Source organism: Musa acuminata, chromosome BXJ2-8, assembly GCF_036884655.1.
Source record: "Musa acuminata AAA Group cultivar baxijiao chromosome BXJ2-8, Cavendish_Baxijiao_AAA, whole genome shotgun sequence".
Lineage (NCBI taxonomy): Eukaryota > Viridiplantae > Streptophyta > Magnoliopsida > Zingiberales > Musaceae > Musa > Musa acuminata.
Genome location: NC_088345.1, coordinates 48,670,814 through 48,688,974, shown reverse-complemented (window position 1 = coordinate 48,688,974; position 18,161 = coordinate 48,670,814). Strand labels below are relative to the sequence as shown.

Sequence of the window (18,161 nt, the reverse complement as noted above, 5' to 3'; positions counted from 1 at the left end):
GATCACAAGAAAGCCATATCTGAAACCTGACACAGTTTTGTATTTGTGTTGCAGTTAGTCTAAGAAAGCAGATCATATTGGTGTAATCATCAGATCTGCCCAAGTGTGCCCACTTCTCATGCTCACATGCACTCTTTGGATTCTTTGCTGTTGTTACTTTGCCCAGGAGCACTTCTGCAGACACAGTAAACTACTGCATCTCCGCTGATAACCAGCTGAGAGACACTAGAGTTCAAGGTTGATTCATGTCCCTTAATGAGAAGCAAGTTTTTGAGGACTTGAATCTCTTGATTCAGTGGCATTAGATTTAGTAGTGGATGTAAGATGTAGAATCAACCAAAACTGAACCCAAGCTTGATCAGAATGTAGTTCTCATTCTGATGTATAAAACTGACATGGGAAAATACAAGGTTTAGTGTAATCACCAGCAACACGTTGCTGTTTGATGACCACTTCATCTTTGCTAGTTGTTCTATTGAGAGAGAGAGAGAGAGAGAGAGAGAGAGTCGGATGCAGCAAAAGTGGTGACACGACACCTCGGAGGGAGGGTGATTTGGTTTTGATTCCAAGTTTTATGAAACTGGAATCATTGGTTCCAAAATGACAATTCGGGTTTGACGATTAAAAGAAAAAAAAAAACTTTGACATTTGACCAAGTTGCGCTCAAACTTCAATAGCAAGCTTCAGTAAAGGATCGTCAACGACAAGAAGGGGTAGCCAATAGCAAGTTTCGATAAGACACTGATCTCTTGAGAAATCCATCGGGTGAGACAGAAAAAAATACTACAAGTAGACTTCCCTGAACCAAGCTAAAACCCCCAACCTACTTCTCTAAGGAGTCACTCGTGCAGCTAATCACCCAGTAACTGAAAGAATGATGGAGGTATTCAGATGGTAGGCATCTGGGGGATATGAAAGAAACAAAATTCTAGAGAAGTCTCTGTGCAGTAATCTAGATAATATCAGTAATCACAGCAGAAAAAAGATAAATCTTGAAAGAGTTCGAGAATCATCTAGGGAATGACATGGTAGTATGTTGCTGGTTATGAATAGAAGAAAAGTCAAGAGAGTCTCCTTATAATGATGCAATAATCAATATTCAGAAACAAAAATAAATGACCAGGAACTTATGGAACATGAAATTGCATTTTGAGGAGCCTCTATGAGAGAAGAGAAGTCCTCTTTGGCTCTTTATATAGCATGATTCTCCAACTCTTTGATCAATGTGGAACAAAACCAATATGAGACTAAATATGACCTTATTAGAAAGAAAACAAGACAATAGAGATGCAGAATCATGGCATGTGGAAACTCATAGTTGATTCAATACTTTTAATTCTTAAAATTGCTATGTTCTAGAAACTAGTCAAAGATTACACTGGCATTGTCAAGGTCACCTGAATGTGCGATGGTTACTGAGATTGCTGGAAAGTCCAGATCTCCCAGTCCTGATCGACATAGTTTTGTGCCCACAAGAGAGCTGCCCTTGCCGCTACAGGAGCCCCAGGAAGTTTCTTCTCCTTTAGTGCAAGCAACATCTCAGTGAAAGGTTCCACCAACAATGTCCCAGGGCCTCCATACTCCTTGTGTAAGAAGTTGCTGAATATCTAGATTAAAGGGCACAAAAAAGATGCTGTTAAGATTTTGATAATTAGGTAAATTAATATCCCTATAAACATTCTTATAAAACAAAGCCATGCACATGCCACTTGTATATTAGACAAAACATGAACATCTTCGATGATCTTAATTTATCTATAAAACAAAGCCAGGTTGTGTGAAGGGGCTTCTTCAATGATCTTTGCGAAGAAAAAATTGATAGCATAAAACCATGTATAGCAAGGAATGACCATCTCTCATATACCAAGATCAGCAAAGGCAGAAATACGTTGACTGCTTCAAGTCCTTCCTGTGGAGATTCTATTACTCAGGCAAATTGGATACAGGCATTGATCCCAAATATGTTGATTAGTGTGCCGTGATCTTGATTATAATCTATGGACTTGATATTGTTAATGAAAATAACATACGTTGGTCCAACTATTAATATCTGATTGCAGTCCCAAGATCCCATATAATTTTGATCTAAACAGTTCATAATGGTTTCCACTATACTGGTTTGATCGATCATTGCTAAGGAAGACAAATTTAGCAGATTGGGTGCGTTGTTGAATTGTACAAGAAAACTGATTTTTCTACTCAAGTATGATAGCCCAAGACTGCCAGTGTCACAGATCAATTGCTGGATAGGATGCATAAACCCTTTCTTAATTGAATGAACTGCCCATCTAAATGGCTATAAGTGACATCACTTTAGTTTCCAATCCACGGGTTTTATCAGTACTCTTAACTAGCCACTTAAAAGGCCCAAATTTTGTGATCTCAAAATCAAATCTTGACAACGAGAGTGATAAAGCAACCAAATGCACAACATCAAAGACGAAGAGTACGCGATCACCAACCTCCCTACAGAGTTCCACTACGGTATCCACGTCGTCGCCGAAGATTTCCTTACTCTTGAGAAGCTTCCTCCGAAGGTCATCCTCGAACTTCCGAGTCTCCTGCAAAATAAAAAATCAACCGTAAAACGTTTGTTCCCAAAACCAAGCAGTTTTGAATATAAAAAAGCCCGCACATAATAACGTAAACAAATGGGGAAGACAAATTACAGCTTTGGCGAATTCGGGGATCGGGTCGGGGTAGACGTAGACAGGCCGCCGCCATGCCGCCCGGGGAGGACTCCTGGAGGAGGTACTGAGGGGAATGGGGATCGAAGACGGGAAGGAGAGGATTGGTTGTCTCGCGAACGGAGGAGGAGAAGGCCGAGATGAGGCGACAGGCGGATGGGAGAAAGAGAAGGGAAGAGATGAAGAGCGAAGGCTCATCGGAGTCCAATACACAACCCAACATATTACGTACGGTTCGTGTCGAGTCGTAGTTAAATACAAGTCCAACCCGACCCCTAAAATAAATGTAAAATTACATTTTTATCCCTGTAAGAGCTAAGAAATGTGCTTAACTAAACCTTAATGTTTAGCCAATCCAACTCAGGTCAAGTTAGCACTGTTCTACATGAATCATATGCTCCTCCTGCTTTCCATACTTCAGTTAGTCTGCATGTGAAGAAACATTTGTTGCTCAATTCAGTAACTTCAGTGACTCCATAAAAAAACTATCCATCAACTATTATGACTCCATAATACAGCTCAAACAGACATTGATTTATGCAACTCACACATCAAAAGAATATGAACAAAGACAAAGTTCTTCTTCCAAAGCTTAGTACTAGCAACTGGTTGTCACACTATCATGTAAGTGGCTTGGGAAAAATTGAAGCACAAGGCCTTGAAGAACACTGGAGAGGTTTATGCAACTTGGACACCTTCAACAAGAACTTTATCAGCAGGCAATGTTACTTCTTCATGCTTCTCTTCAACCTTGCTGAAGCTGCTGAAATTGCCCTTGGTCATAAATAGCTGAGCATGGTGGTGCTTGCAGTAAAGTCTTCCCTCATGTGTGATGAAGTTAGATGGGCTAATGGTGCAGCCTCCATGGCTGCACCTGAAGCAGGGCCTGTGGTATGAGTTTCCATCAACAGCCACCTGAACACAAGAAAATAATGCCAAATTTATGATCTACTAAAATATATTCTGTAAATTATTCAGTACAGTTGCTGAATGTGCATCACAATTTCATGCAAATCAGACAAATTTGTATGAGAACTTTCTTGACCAAGTCCTCAAATTTTGCACTTTGCAGTTCAACATACAAATAGTGACTCTCGATAAAATGAGTTAGATATACATCAAACACTAGATTGAAGTCAACTTTATTCTTGCTGTTAAGCTTATGCATTTAGATCTCATAGATAAAACACAAAGGCTCAAGTTGAAGGATAAAATTGATAGACTGAGGAAAAATACATGATTTAACAGATCTAATTTCTCTTCATATTTCAGGAGAATAATATGAACATCAGACATACCTTCTCAATTGGATACACTGTTTTCTTGCACTCAACACATTTGTCTTGTGTCCCGAGAAAAATAGTCGAGTACCGGTTATTAGCAATGCCCTGCAGCATATGAGAAAAATAAGAAGATTGCGATGGATCGATTTGGTTTAAGCGTATCAAAGCTATACTACCTGTTGACCGATAGATCTGTCTATCTTAGAAGATTTCGGAGCACCTACACAAATGAAAGAGTTTCTTTTCAGCATATGAACATGACAACGTATCATATAAAAGAGTGTTGTATACCTTCGAAAATTTTATCCAGGCTGCCGGTCATTTTGAAGAGTTGGTCATAGTGAGGCTTGCAGTAAAGAACTCCATCAATGGAGCTATAATTGCTGAACTGCAATATGAAATCAAGATTTATTCAATCGGTATATGCAAAATTACAAGGTTAAAAGATCAAAAGCTGCATATCTTGAATAACCAATGTCATGACATGCAGTAAGTGAAAATTTCATCGCATGTATTACATGTCAAATACAAAGAACTTAACCTAAATTAGAGTATTAAGGCCTTGTTGAAGAAAGGAAGAAGACTTAAGTAGCACCGAGACACTCTGATTTCACAGAACTCAAACTTTACGTTTGATGACCTGATCTTTATTGCCCATCCTTATTGAATAACAATTCAGTTTAATATACAGTCACAAACAAGAGCCTTCTGTTTACATCTTGCACCAATGAACAATAAACCACATATAAGGATATATAAGGAAGCCTGAAAGAAACCAGATGGCAATACTAAAATGCCTAACAAATGACACTCTGAAAGACTCTCATAAGGTACCTTATGGTAGCTACAAATGCATTTGTCTCAGTGTCCACACCTCTGATGTACTCACATGGCTCATAGTAATGGATTGGTTAAGGAGATTTATAAATACCTTATACAAGCTAACAGAGATTTAGGAAGCCGTGTATTTCTCCAAAGATGAGGGTTTCCATTTCATTCACACTTTGATGAACTTATTTAGCTTTAGCATCCATGAATCATGTCGCATAAAATTCAGTACAGATCAATGCAATTGGGGGCTTAATTTTTTGATCCAAGGATTAATGAATCCTTGAAGGCTTGGTCAAATAAAAAAAGAGGATTATCAAGAATAGGTCTCCTCCAAGTCGGGTCTCGAAATGCTCTTCATGCTTTGAACTAAATCTGTTTACGATACTTTGTGTTCATCACATGACTTATTTATACAAAAGCATATGATTTTTCTTTGCTATGAATGTTGAGTCAACTAGAATTAACCCCCATCAACAATATCATATTCATTATTGTAACATTTTCTATGGAAAGAGAGAGGAAAAGAAAAAAGATTGTAATCATCAGACACTACCAACTGACATATTCCTATTATCAAGAAAAAACATGCAGGAGAAATGAGCAATCTAACTGATCATTTTTCAGGCAAGTGAGGATCTTATAAAGAATAACAAAGTCGAAAATTCATGAGGGCTATGAATGCGATTTTTGGACATCATTTACTCAATTTATCAGCTTTCGGAGTAGTTGTGAAAAAGTAGAGGATTCATGCACAAAGGCAACAGAGTTCCATGACAGAGCAGAGAAAAGATAACATGATGTCTAGACAAGAGAGTGAGATCCTCAATTCTTGTAATAGACCCCAATTTCTTTGTAAACAAAAAAGGCAGTATAATTATGAGCAGCTAACAACATTAATCACAGAGGAACAGGGATAAATCATAAAAAAAGAAAGAAAGAAAAATAAGAAGCGAGAGAGAGAGAGAGAGAGAGAGAGAGAGAGAGAGAGAGAGAGAGAGAGAGAAAGATCACGAGTAAGGTTTTCCAAGCCACTTAAAGAGATGACTAATTCAATGACCATCATATGATATGCAAGAATCAAAATGATCAGACATCAGATGATATCTCTCTTCCTCATATTTCCTCAGCTAGAAATACAAAAAGGAAGAATATATTGATAATGGAAAAAAATAATACATGATCAAGCCAATACCTCTAGTATATATCCATGAATTAAACCGAGAAACCCATAACTCCGAGAAAAATGGTTTCAAACACAGGAACAAAAACCAGGACGAAAACATGTTCAAGACAAGAACACAAAGGAATACATAGAAGAAGGGGGGGAAAAAAATACAAAAAGGTATAAGATTTTGTTTTTCTTAGCAAGAAACACGAGAAGAATGAAAATTTTGTTGAAGAAGATAATGAATGATCAAGTCAAACTCCACTAGAAGAATATTTTCAGAGATCAACCGAGAAACGTATACACAATTCTGTTCATACAGAGGAAAGATTAGGTTTCAACACAGGAACAGGAACTGGAAAGGCTAGGATATGTTGAAGGCAAGGAAACAAAAGAAAAAGGAATTGGGTTTATAATTCTTTATTAGCCAGAGATGAAAAAGGTTAGAAAAATTTTGTTGAATGCATGATCAAGTCCAATATCCAAAGATCAAATCGTACATACTCAATTTTGAACGCAAGGAGAAGAAAGAGGTTCCAACACAGGAACAGAAACAGCAAGGAAACCAAAGAACACATCCAAGATGGCAGTCAGAAGAGCACCGAGATGACCTTGAGGGTTCCTTTGCAGTGGTGGCACCGGAAGCAAGCTCTGTGGTAGATCCTGCCGTCGGCGGCAAGCTGGTCCACTAAGTACACCGTCTTCTGGCACGCCTGGCACTTCTGCGTCGTCCCACCAAACATCGATGCCATCTCTCTCTCTCTCTCAACGGCAACTGGAAGTGGGAACTAACAGCAAGGGAATTCTCTTGTACCGGTGTACCGATGACAAGAGACACCAGCACAGAGGCTTGTCTGCCTGTGCATTTGGGCTTGGCCTTTTCTTCGGTAGGATTACAGCTCAGCGACGCACAACAAGAAGTGCTACACGAAAGTTTACATGCTTCTCCGTATGAGAAGATGGGTGAGTGATTGCTGCTTTCAGTGCTTTAACGTAGTGTTGTTGCCATTATTCTACTAAATCCACGATGACCTCGCCATCTGCCACGCCATCGCCGCCCTAGCCGCGACAAGACACCTTTCGTTGTCGTCAAACCGCCGTGGGATTCCTTTCGGCCGAAACTGCTCATGGATTGTCTTTCCGTCGCATGGACGGCGCCGCCGTGGGCCGCCACCCAACTTTTCTTCTCCATGCTCTACCGTTCATAAATAACATTTTTGATCCCTGATTTCTTCCAAATTGATAATTTGTTCTTCGATTATGCGACCTTTTATAAACTCTAACATCATAAAAGTATCTATATATATATATACATATGTATACATACATATGTATACATATGTATACATATGTATGTATACATATGTATACATATGTATGTATACATATGTATACATATGTATGTATACATATGTATACATATGTATGTATACATATGTATACATATGTATACATATGTATACATATGTATATATATGACCTTTTATAAACTCTAACATCATAAAAGTATATATGTATATATGTACATATATATATATGTATACATGTATACATATATATATATATATATATGTATACATGTATACATATATATATATATACATATATATATATACCGTTCATAAATAACATTTTTGATCCCTGATTTCTTCCAAATTGATAATTTTTTCTTCGATCATGCAACCTTTTATAAACTCTAACATCGTAAAAGTGTATATATATATATATATATATATATATATATATATGAATGATGTGGTGAGTAGGATGATGAGGTAGTCGTACCCTCAGGAAGAAATATTGGTTGGCGTTAGTTGGGCTGGCAAGATCAACTGGGCCCTCGCGAGAGGATGTTGATTAGCGTTCCTCGATATGTTAACTCGAGTGTCGTTTGTGATGGGTCACGTCCCTCTGACTTCGGGGTGAATGGCAATGCATCCTCATGCACTGGATGACGATTGCCAAGTTGAGACGCTTGCCACTCGGGGGTGATTGCCTTCCTACAAAAATGGCATTCGTTGGGTGTTCCCCGATTTCGGCCCCTCCGACGAGTAAGTCACTAGAGTGTTTTTTTGTTATTTCTTCCTCCTCTTGGTCGGATATCGGCTAGGGAGTTTTTATACTATCGTGCGAGAATCGATTGTGCCTCGATTCGGTGTGGCCGCTGATCTTTGTGGGATGGGACGGCCTCTCAGACGAGTTGGCGTCTTCGGGGATGCTTGAGCAGCGTCAAACGACACCGCCCAGAGCTCTCAGGATAGTCTTGTCGCATAACGCCTTGGTATGAAACCCGACATGACGTGGGTGGTGACTCATCTGGGGACCAAAATATCCCTTATCATATATATATATATATACATACATACATATATATATATATATACATATATATATATATATATACATACATATATTCTACCAAGTACCTAAAATATTTATCAACTCTAACATCATAATATTAGATTTTTTTCCCCCTCCTAGATTACCAGAAATTCCAAAAGCTTAAGGTGATTGGAAGCCCTTTTATCTCCCTGCAAGTGTACGCAGGATTAAATGAACATTGTACAAATATAATTAAGTACCAGATGAAATAAAGATGAATAGATATGTGTTTTGAATCCATGACCTACTTAAATATCTTCATAAGGATGTTCTTTTGTGGAGCCCAATATATTTATGAACAATAACACATAAATTACAAGAAGTAAGATGTGAGTTGTCATCAACAATTGGACTAAAACTAGTTGTGTGCAAATCTTTTTCAGGTGATGCTTTTACCAGATAAATTGTAGACCAAAGTGATCTCCAATGGATATTCTACACAGGATGTAGATTGCAGATCCTCTGCTTTAGATGGGGAGGAATTGATCCATGCTGCAGCAGATTACAAGTCATATTAACCCCAAAGGTTGGAATCAAATAGAAATTGTTATCAGCTCTAGTGGATCAGCATTATCCCAATTTGTCTGTGTCCTACTAATACTTCCCCTTCCGGCAAAGCTAATCAGCTTGCACATGGTATTGTCCATGGCACATCAGAAACCCATTTGTTTAATGAGCCTGGCTGTATTCTTTAGTATTGCTGGAGCTTCAGAAACACCAATAGTGACTGTGGCTCCTCAGGGAACTATTTGGAAAACAATGGAAGTCCATTCAACTTATCACAACTTGTTTCTTGCAGTCAGATCTTGTCCTGCTTCAAACTTGCAGGGTACTATAATTGTACAGATCTAGTTGCTAGAGGAAATTCACAAACTGAAGCTGTGCTTTGGAAAATGAACATAATCTTTATCTCATTGGAACCCCAATCAAGTGCTTCTTCAGCAACAATCTTCAAACCAAGTGCCAGGCAGACAGCACCCTGCAAGATATAATTAGGAAAAAAACATTAACATTGAATTTTTTTTTAAAAAAAATTCTTCATTTATGGAGAGGTTCAGAGTTTTCAGCCCGTATTTGTTTGACTAGCATCATCAAATGCCTCTGGTTTGGCTGCTTTAATCCCATTTCCAGAAAAATCCACTTCCTCTGCTGCCTGGACAAGACAGCATGAACTGTCCAATCTAAATATCCTTCAAGCAAATCATTTTAACTGTATTGCCTTAGTGATCTCCAATCATTCCATAAGCCTGGCTTACAGCTAATTTAACGTAACAACTTAGGTTGGGAATGCAGAAGATGTAGCAAAAGATTTGACCTGATTGTATTTTAGTCTTTTAGCATGAAAGAATTGTATATCATAACTTGTTAAAGATCTATTTAGTTTATTTCTCCATACAAAAATGCAAACTTATATTTTCCGAGGAAACAAATTCAGCCTGTTTGTCACACAGATGCTAAACTCGCAATGAACTAAGGAAAGTAATCATGAACCAACATAATCGCTTTGGTTCTGAATGTCTAGGCTATAGGAAGTCCAGTCCACTCACCTGACATATCGACACTATGGTTGCCCTGTGTTCTTTGGCAAATTAATCAAGTTTTCTTTTTTCCTGGACTCTCTTTCAATCTTCAAACTAGCACCTGCTGCAGATTAGTACTGAGATAAAGACCACTTAATTCCAGGTAATGAAGATTTACTGACCCCAGAAATTGAACCCTTGGGACTTTGCACAAGCACTTTTTAACCACCTTCCACAATACTGCAAACCGAAAAAGCAGATTAGTGCAATGTCCAAATTACTAGAGAAAAGAAACAATGCTAAAGCAACAGTAAGTTCAGCATAAACTGAATTCTTGTCATAACTCACAACAAGAAGATATTAATGTTATGGACATGCAAATTTTAAACCGATTGGAACTTAAACATGACCAAAGGAAATTGTTCAGACAAAATGTTAATCACATAAAAGAGATTAACTGTAAGTATTTGTACAGTATAGGAATGTGGAGTTTGTTGACATGTTCTTTCATCTCACTCCAGAATGTAACAAATTGATGCACCTAATACCAGACAAAACTCAGCATTGTCATATCATAATCTCTTGGACCATTACCATCGACTCTACAGCTGTTTGTGTACATCATGTTGCCCCTTTATGAGTGGACCAGTTTGAGAAAAAACCCTAATATCTATCTCAGCTTTTAAACTCTCTTTGTGATAGAAAGTTTCTGCTATCAACCACATCTATATATAACAAATTGCGAATTTTAATATGTTCACCAACTTCATATATGTAACTTTCTTCGTCCTTCCATTCTCAATTGATCATAATAGAAGTTTCAACTTTAAGATAATCACTACATTGCATTGCGACAAATAAACTCCTGATTCGCATAGATCATTGGCAACACTATGGAAGAAGTCAAATCTCACAAGATATTAGGTAAGCATGCTTGCAAACTCCGATGCCTCGAGGAACGCACCAGCCGGCACATCCTCCCTCACGGGGAAGGATGGGACCGCCGTCTAAGCCTGGGACAGCCTTGGAAACTCCTTGCTCCTCCACCTCCTCCTGCGGCGCCACTTCAGTTCGGCCTTTCATCGAGCACATTAGCGCCGGCCTTGGGACAAGTCTCGCAACCGAACAACCCCCGCCCCCTTGCGTCAAAGGAGCGCCGCAAGGGATGCGAAGGCGAAGGCCGTGTCTGGAGTGTAGGAGGAGACGAGGGTGAAGTGCTCCATTAACGACCAAGTACAGCAGTAGCATAAAGCCACTTCGGGAGTGTAGAAATGGAAGAGGTGGTCTTCGTCTACCGAGTACATTAGGTCGATCAGGGTCACACTTGGGTCCATCAAATCGACTATATATATATATATATAATCACCGCCGGACAGCAAAAGGATGAGGTGGTCTTCTTCTATTTGGTCCGAACAGGTCAATTCGGCGGAACAATTGGGTGCATCAATTTGGCTCTACACATCTGAAAGATATCACTACGCAAACGGCCTATTAATACAACACATTTCTTGGCTCCGGTCGTCGTCCTCAAACTCCTCCCCACCGCTCCTCTCTCTCCCTCATTCCTTCTCCTCCTCTCCTTCCCACTCTCTCTCTCCCCCTCTTTCCCTCTTCCCATCCTCTAATTGCACCCTTCCCTCGCTCTAAATGTCTCTGTCTCTCTTTCTCCTTCTCTGCTTCCTCCACCCACGCCAACCCAGGGGGGAGCAGCACTTTCACGCCAACCTCGTTGATATGGCCAGCTATCCCCTGGTGGCAAGTTTCGCGGCCTTGGTCGCGGTCCTACTCCTCGCGTCCCCTGCCACCGCCAAGCTCACCACCCTGTACTATCAGAAGACGTGTCCCAATGTCGAGAAGATCGTGTCGGATGTGGTAACAACCAAGCAGATCAGCACCCCCACCACCGCCGCCGGCGCCCTCCGCTTGTTCTTCCACGACTGCTTCGTCGGAGGCTGCGACGCCTCCGTGCTCGTGTCGAGCAACGCCTTCAACCGCGCGGAGCGCGACGCCGACGACAACGTCTCCCTCCCCGGTGACGGCTTCGACGCCATCGTCCGTGCTAAGACCGCGCTCGAGCTGCAGTGCCCCGGTGTCGTCTCCTGCGCGGACGTCCTCGCCCTCGCCACCCGCGAACTTGTCCTCATGCTCGGCGGGCCTTTCTACCGCGTCCGCCTCGGTCGGAAGGATGCCCTCACCTCCACCGCCGCCTCCATCACAGGCAACCTCCCCGGCCCCAACATGACCGTGGACCAGCTCATCTCCCTCTTCGCGCGCAGGCACTTCACCGTGCAGGAGCTGGTCGTCCTTTCCGGCGCCCACACCGTCGGCTTCTCCCACTGCAGCCAGTTCGCCTCGCGCATCTTCGGCTACAACGGCGGAGCGCGCGACGCCCACGACCCGGCCATGAGCCCACGGTTCGCGCAGGCGCTGCAAAAGGCGTGCGCCAACTACGTGAAGAACCCAACCATCGCGGCTTTCAACGACGTGATGACGCCCGGCAAGTTCGACAACATGTACTACCAGAACCTGCTGCGAGGACTGGGGCTGCTGGCCTCCGACCAGGCGTTGGCGTTAGACCCGCGGACGAAGCCCTTCGTGCAGCTCTACGCCGCCAACCAGACGGCCTTCTTCAACGACTTCAGCCGCGCCATGGAGAAGGTCAGCGTGCTCGGCGTGAAGGCGGGACGCAAGGGCGAGGTCCGGCGGCGGTGCGACGTGTTCAACAACCTCACCACTTAAATCATTGATTGATGGCTTGACTGTGGATTGCGTCTGAATCATCGAGCTTGATAACATTTGGTTTGAGAGGAGCTGTGGGTGGAGAGAAGAGGAAGAGAGTGAGAGCCTTAATTCATGAGATATATATTGATCACAAAAAATAATCCTAATTATTCGGATTTGATCTGATCCTCTCACCTCATTGAATTGGATTGAGATAGAGTCATATTTGATAGTCAATCAGATATGGTCTTGTTGGTGAGATGATGATATGGTACTACTAAGCATGTCTAAAAGAAAATATCCACTGTTCTTTATCAACTAAACTAAGTAATACCTTCGATTGTAAATTATTATTTCTAACAAAAAGCTATCATAAACAAAAATAATATTTCTACTCAAATTTAGCTCAATTCGGAGAGATTGTCATCCTTTCATCTCTACTGACTGCATTCTCCCCATCAACCATTTGAAGTACCTTTTTTTTTTTTTGCATATTCTTGATGAACACATATATACACACATGAACATGGAAGAAATTCTATCTTTGAGACGATCAACATATTTTTGAGGTGACTTCAGCTTTCACCTCTATGGATGAGACGACTCGTTTGAAGTGATCAACTACGCCAAAGGACTCTCCATCATCCCTTGATTTTTGAAGAACTGGTTTTATGATATTTTATCCCTGTTAGATAATCTCAGAGTTACAAGCACTGTCATCTCTCATCTGTCTAGATCTTCCCATAGTCATTCCTTGGCAGACACTGGCAGATCTCAATATGCTTCTTTTTTATTTTCTGCTTCTGACCCTTTTGTCACATACATTGTAACTATATCTTGATCAATATAATACCATTTGTTAAAAGAAAGAAAAAAAAAAAACTCACCTCATACTGTTAACTTAATGATCTACTTCTATCCTGGTTTCTTCCAGAATCCTTGTGCTGCTTCAGCAGCTTTGTCATCATAGTGCCTGATGCATAAGTTTTGCCAAACAAAAATATTTCAAGTGTGTGGAAGGCCAAAAACCTATGTTAAGATAACAATATTTAACATAATAATAAAGACTTAACCTGCAAGGGCATAAAAGGTGCTCCCACTGAGTCTCTATGATCAACAAAGCCCCCAAGGAAGACAACCAATCTTCTTAGGTCAACAAAATGATTGTATTTTTTTTCTTTGTTCCAAAGTTCTTAAACAGTTGACAAAATCCAAGTAATAGAGGCCAAAGAGAAAATAAAGGAAAAGTGAAAAATCAATGTGTGTTTGCTACATTAGTTCAATTCAAGAAAATTTAGATCAGTTAAAAGAGAATGAGACAGTATTGTCGGCAGTAGTCTATTTTCCACCAGAGTGAATGACAACTCCCCATATATGTATGTCCATCATTGAATTGCAAGAGGCAAAGACAAGAAATCATTAAACTCATATATTGTTGTATCTATGAGTAGCTGAAGAAAATAAATCCTGAAGAGTAAATTTTCCTCAAGAATAAAGTTATGCAGAAGTCAAAGAATACTTTCTTGTTTCCAATGTGAAAGATGGTTCTCACATTGTTGAATTAATAAGAGCAGCTTTAATTCTTATCAAATAGGGCCCTAATTTAACCATTACAACTCCTTTGTCGACACAAAAGTGTGTTCCTGAATACCATACCGTACCGGCATACTGATCAGCTGTCGGTATGGTATGTACCTAGTTGTACCGAACTGTATTGAGCGTACCAACACACGATGTACTAAGATGAATCGATATACCGCTCGTATTGGTCTTCTATCGGACCGGTATGTATTGCCCCATACCGAGCGATATGGTACGATGTTGCAAACCATGGCTCCGAGAACTTCCTCATGACTTCAACAGAGTTATCAGATGGCTCTACTGAAAAATTTTAAATGTTATTTTATATGACAAGATGTATTGACTAAATATAACATTTAAGAGGCTGATTGTAAAGACAATTATAATATTATTTGATGAGAATTCTCACAGATGCTGCGTCTACTTTGCACTTGGTCCTTAGGTACTTAAAAAAAAATAAAAAAGTTTTTTCTATTACATAAAATGACGTACATGACACTCACGTTCGAATTTAAGACATATTACTCATACAACAATGCTCTAATCAACATTTGATACTTAGGTATTTTCGTGATGTATATTAGTGACACCAGAATGATTCCTTTTATGACAAACATTCATCCTGCGGAATCACACCAATCCAAAGTCCAACCCACAAGCTTTGCTGCTGGCATTTTTTTTCTTGTTCCAAATTATGCCAAAATCCCTCTTATCAAAATGATAGATTGTGAAAGTATCATTAGGCACATTTCATCAAACTTGTACTTGTTCCTTCCTGAAGAAAGATAGTTTATGGCTTTTGAACATTGTCATTAAATCGTGAACACACCAAAGATTCAAATAGAAACAATCGATTCTTCCCGATATTATCATTATTTTTTTGTTAATCAACACTTGACATGTGGAGTCTAATCAATGCCTTAATGAACATGCCATGATAACTTTGGAGATAACAAGTAACACCTTAAATATGCTACATCAAATCTCGCTGAATTGGACTTAACCTCTTAGACTACCTATGGTCATTTTTTTAATCTATGACTGACATATCAAAATTGACTTGACAATTAGAGGGATCTTGATTGACGTACTCTAACATAACCCTTTATAGGTACAAACGAAAATGTGATACAATTGTTTTTTGTCTTGGGATTGAAGTACGATCCAAAATACTAGGTACATATATTTTTTGCATTAAGTGAAATTCTTCCTCATTCCAATTGAAATTTTGTCCTTCTAAATGCAACCACACTAAAAATGGGCCAACTAGGTTCAACTTATGTTGAATCAACGATCAAAATTAACCACATCAGATTGACACTATAAAGAAGACCTGAGAAAATATCGTAGGAAAATTGAACCCATGAAACTCCACAAGAGCATATCAATGAAGAGACCCCTCTCTTGATCTTCACCTCATCAATCGACCTTGGATCATGTGGAACATGTTTGTGACTTCAGGATGCACATGACTATGTATGTTAGTTATGACACCCTCATGTGCTTAGCTTTTTCAATCAATTCACAAGGGAATGCTTGAGTGGTATTCCCACATTCCATCATCTCAAGAAGCTATCTCGAGGGGTAATGTATGCCCAAGTCCGGAATATGTTTCAAAGTCAAAGAGATGCACACACCCTCGAGGTTCATCACTTCCTCATGTTAGCTGCAAGATCAAGATGGTCACACCCTCAAGACACTCGCACCCTCAAGTCAGCTATGTCTCTAAGTCAATCACGCCATCAAGATGATCACACCCTCAAGTAAGTGTCATGAAGTTGGATGCACCTTTCAAATATTTTCAAGACGGTCACATCCTTAGAGATTGTCATATCCTCATGTTGATGAGATCCTTAAAAATATGATATATTTCAAGATAACATCTTCAGGTCAGTCATATCTTTAACTAGTTTTCAAGTTGATTGAGTATTCAAGATGATCTAATCTTCTAAGTTATCTTAAATCAACCTTAAGCAGACCACACATTCGAATTTCTCATGCCATGCCTTTGAGTCGACTACTACTTGACGCGACCAGATCCACCCAACTTGCTCAAGTCCATAGAAAGCTGGCCGTACAACAAGCCAGATGGCAGGTCGACACTATGCTCAATCTGGAGTTACTTCGTCTGCTCCTTTGTGGAAGTGATGCCCTCTAACATTATGACAAGTATCTACTTGTGATTATATTGATAGAGCAAATATACAAGAGGTATACTCCCAGCCAAAGCATGACTCTTATCAATACCACCTCTCCTCATGCATGAAATGTTTTTACCTAGGATTAAGAAACATCAAAGGTATCTGATGCAATCGATCAAACCAAAATGTACCCTTGTGAACTTTAGATAAAAAAAAGCATCCAAAGCATGTAATATCGATGAATAGGTCCAAAGCATCCCTACGATATATTTTTTTAAAATAGAAAAAAATCAAAAGGGCTCAACATTAATAGGCCAAAGCATCCCTTTATGCATGAAACATCCATTTAAGACAAAAAAACATTCGAAACATTTAAGGCGTCGAATGCACTCAAGTCATCCCTTTACACATGATGCGTCCATCCAAGACAACAAAATATTTAAAGTGCTTGACACAATTAGAGTATTATTTTGCGCTTGATGCGTCCGCTCAAAATACAACATACGAAACACTTGACTTTACCAAAGTATATTTTTGTTTGAGATGCATTCACCTAAGAGAAAAAAAATCATCCAATGTGGTCGATGTGACCAAAACATCCCCTTCGAAAACATGTACCACAAAGCATAACGAGGGCAAATATTATGATTATTATTCTCGATCAATCGAGACTCGACATGTAATGTCCACTCAACACCTAACGAGCTATATCAATATGACATCTAAAAATAATATTTGTTCATAAAACCTGACTATTACATAATTAATTTTACATGAATCAGTTTCTTCAATTATGTCTTCATTCAGACTCACTGAACTATGCTTGAGCTTTTAAATTTCTTACGGATATTTTTCGATCTTGACTAATGAAACTAACTTGATCTTCAAATGAGTCTTTTTGTAGAAATAGACTAAAATAAGATGAGAATATCTCAGTCATCCGATTGAAGCAGAATACAAGATATAAATATCTTTTTACCCTTAGTGATATTCTCCCTCATCCAAATCAAACTTTTGTCATCTCTTACAACGTGACGACACCCCCAAAAGTTGGACAGATCGGATCAACTTCATTGACCATATCAATTGCTCCACGGTAGTCCTTGAGCTCCCGAAAGTTACCGGTTGAATCAAGGAGAAAGTAAAGGAGGCGAAAACTCATCCACATGAAGGCGTTCAACATAACGAAACCGCAAAAGAACGGACCTTTTGCACGGACCATCAGACGACGGGGACGACGGCGTGACGAGGTGGCGGGGGTGAGCCTCGGAAACACGACACGAGGGAACGCGGTTTGGATGCTCATCGCGACCGCTCCGAACAGGAAGACGAATCCCCAAGATGGCTCCTCCTCTTCCCTCACTCTCACTTCTCTCGACAGGCAAATGTGTCCGTAAATCTGGATTTTTCGCTCTGTAGCTCCAAATCAGGGAGGGGAACTTTTCTACCCGTTTGTAACTATCTGAGGCTTTACCATCCTGTCTATTGAGGAGACTATGGGCCCTTGTCGATTCATATTGAAGGTAAGGAACACACGTAAACCAAACGGGTGCAGAAGGTATGATCGCCCATTCCCCTCGGCCTTGGGATCCTGTACTTTAAGAGCACCCCAAGCCACAAAACTACCTTTCTATGTATTGGAAAAAAAGTGGGCCCCGTTTAATTCACAACTGGAGTAAGACTTTAGTAAAACCTTATGCGGGTGGCGAAATCTTGATCACCCATTTTCCTGGGCCACGGGAGCGATCCTCCACCGTAGAGCTGCCTCATCTGGTCCTGTCTCACTCTAGTTGATTGTGATCATCAAGATCGTGTCCACGATTCCATCATAGATGAACGGTGGAGAACTA

At 40.0% G+C, this 18,161-nt stretch overlaps 3 protein-coding genes and 1 long non-coding RNA gene across 5 annotated transcripts; 1 reads left to right on the top strand and 3 right to left on the bottom strand.

Moving 5' to 3' along the window:
- Window positions 1-1,318: 1,318 nt before the first annotated feature.
- LOC103996235 (protein PLASTID REDOX INSENSITIVE 2, chloroplastic-like) lies at window positions 1,319-3,053 on the bottom strand. The gene is made up of 3 exons (XM_009417110.3): window positions 2,670-3,053; window positions 2,463-2,561; window positions 1,319-1,607 (listed from the first exon to the last, which is right to left on the bottom strand). The coding sequence occupies exons 1-3, from the start codon at window positions 2,883-2,885 to the stop codon at window positions 1,413-1,415; spliced, it is 510 nt and encodes a 169-aa protein (XP_009415385.2). The 5' UTR covers window positions 2,886-3,053; the 3' UTR covers window positions 1,319-1,412.
- Window positions 3,054-3,164: 111 nt separating this feature from the next.
- LOC103996237 (LIM domain-containing protein WLIM1) lies at window positions 3,165-6,926 on the bottom strand. The gene is made up of 5 exons (XM_009417111.3): window positions 6,578-6,926; window positions 4,262-4,358; window positions 4,147-4,190; window positions 3,986-4,075; window positions 3,165-3,602 (listed from the first exon to the last, which is right to left on the bottom strand). Exons 1-5 carry the CDS (start codon window positions 6,716-6,718, stop codon window positions 3,366-3,368), a joined length of 609 nt encoding a protein of 202 aa, XP_009415386.2. The 5' UTR covers window positions 6,719-6,926; the 3' UTR covers window positions 3,165-3,365.
- Window positions 6,927-8,601: 1,675 nt separating this feature from the next.
- Window positions 8,602-17,887, bottom strand: LOC135619904 (uncharacterized). Of its 2 annotated transcripts, XR_010489530.1 has the most exons (4): window positions 17,518-17,887; window positions 13,663-13,696; window positions 13,477-13,562; window positions 8,602-10,108 (listed from the first exon to the last, which is right to left on the bottom strand). It is a non-coding gene; the product is annotated as an uncharacterized LOC135619904 (long non-coding RNA). The 2 variants fall into 2 exon arrangements; XR_010489529.1 differs by lacking the exon at window positions 13,663-13,696.
- LOC135619903 (peroxidase 31-like) lies at window positions 11,264-12,765 on the top strand. Its single transcript, XM_065122363.1, has one exon. The coding sequence runs from the start codon at window positions 11,516-11,518 to the stop codon at window positions 12,605-12,607; it is 1,092 nt and encodes a 363-aa protein (XP_064978435.1). The 5' UTR covers window positions 11,264-11,515; the 3' UTR covers window positions 12,608-12,765.
- Window positions 17,888-18,161: the final 274 nt, after the last annotated feature.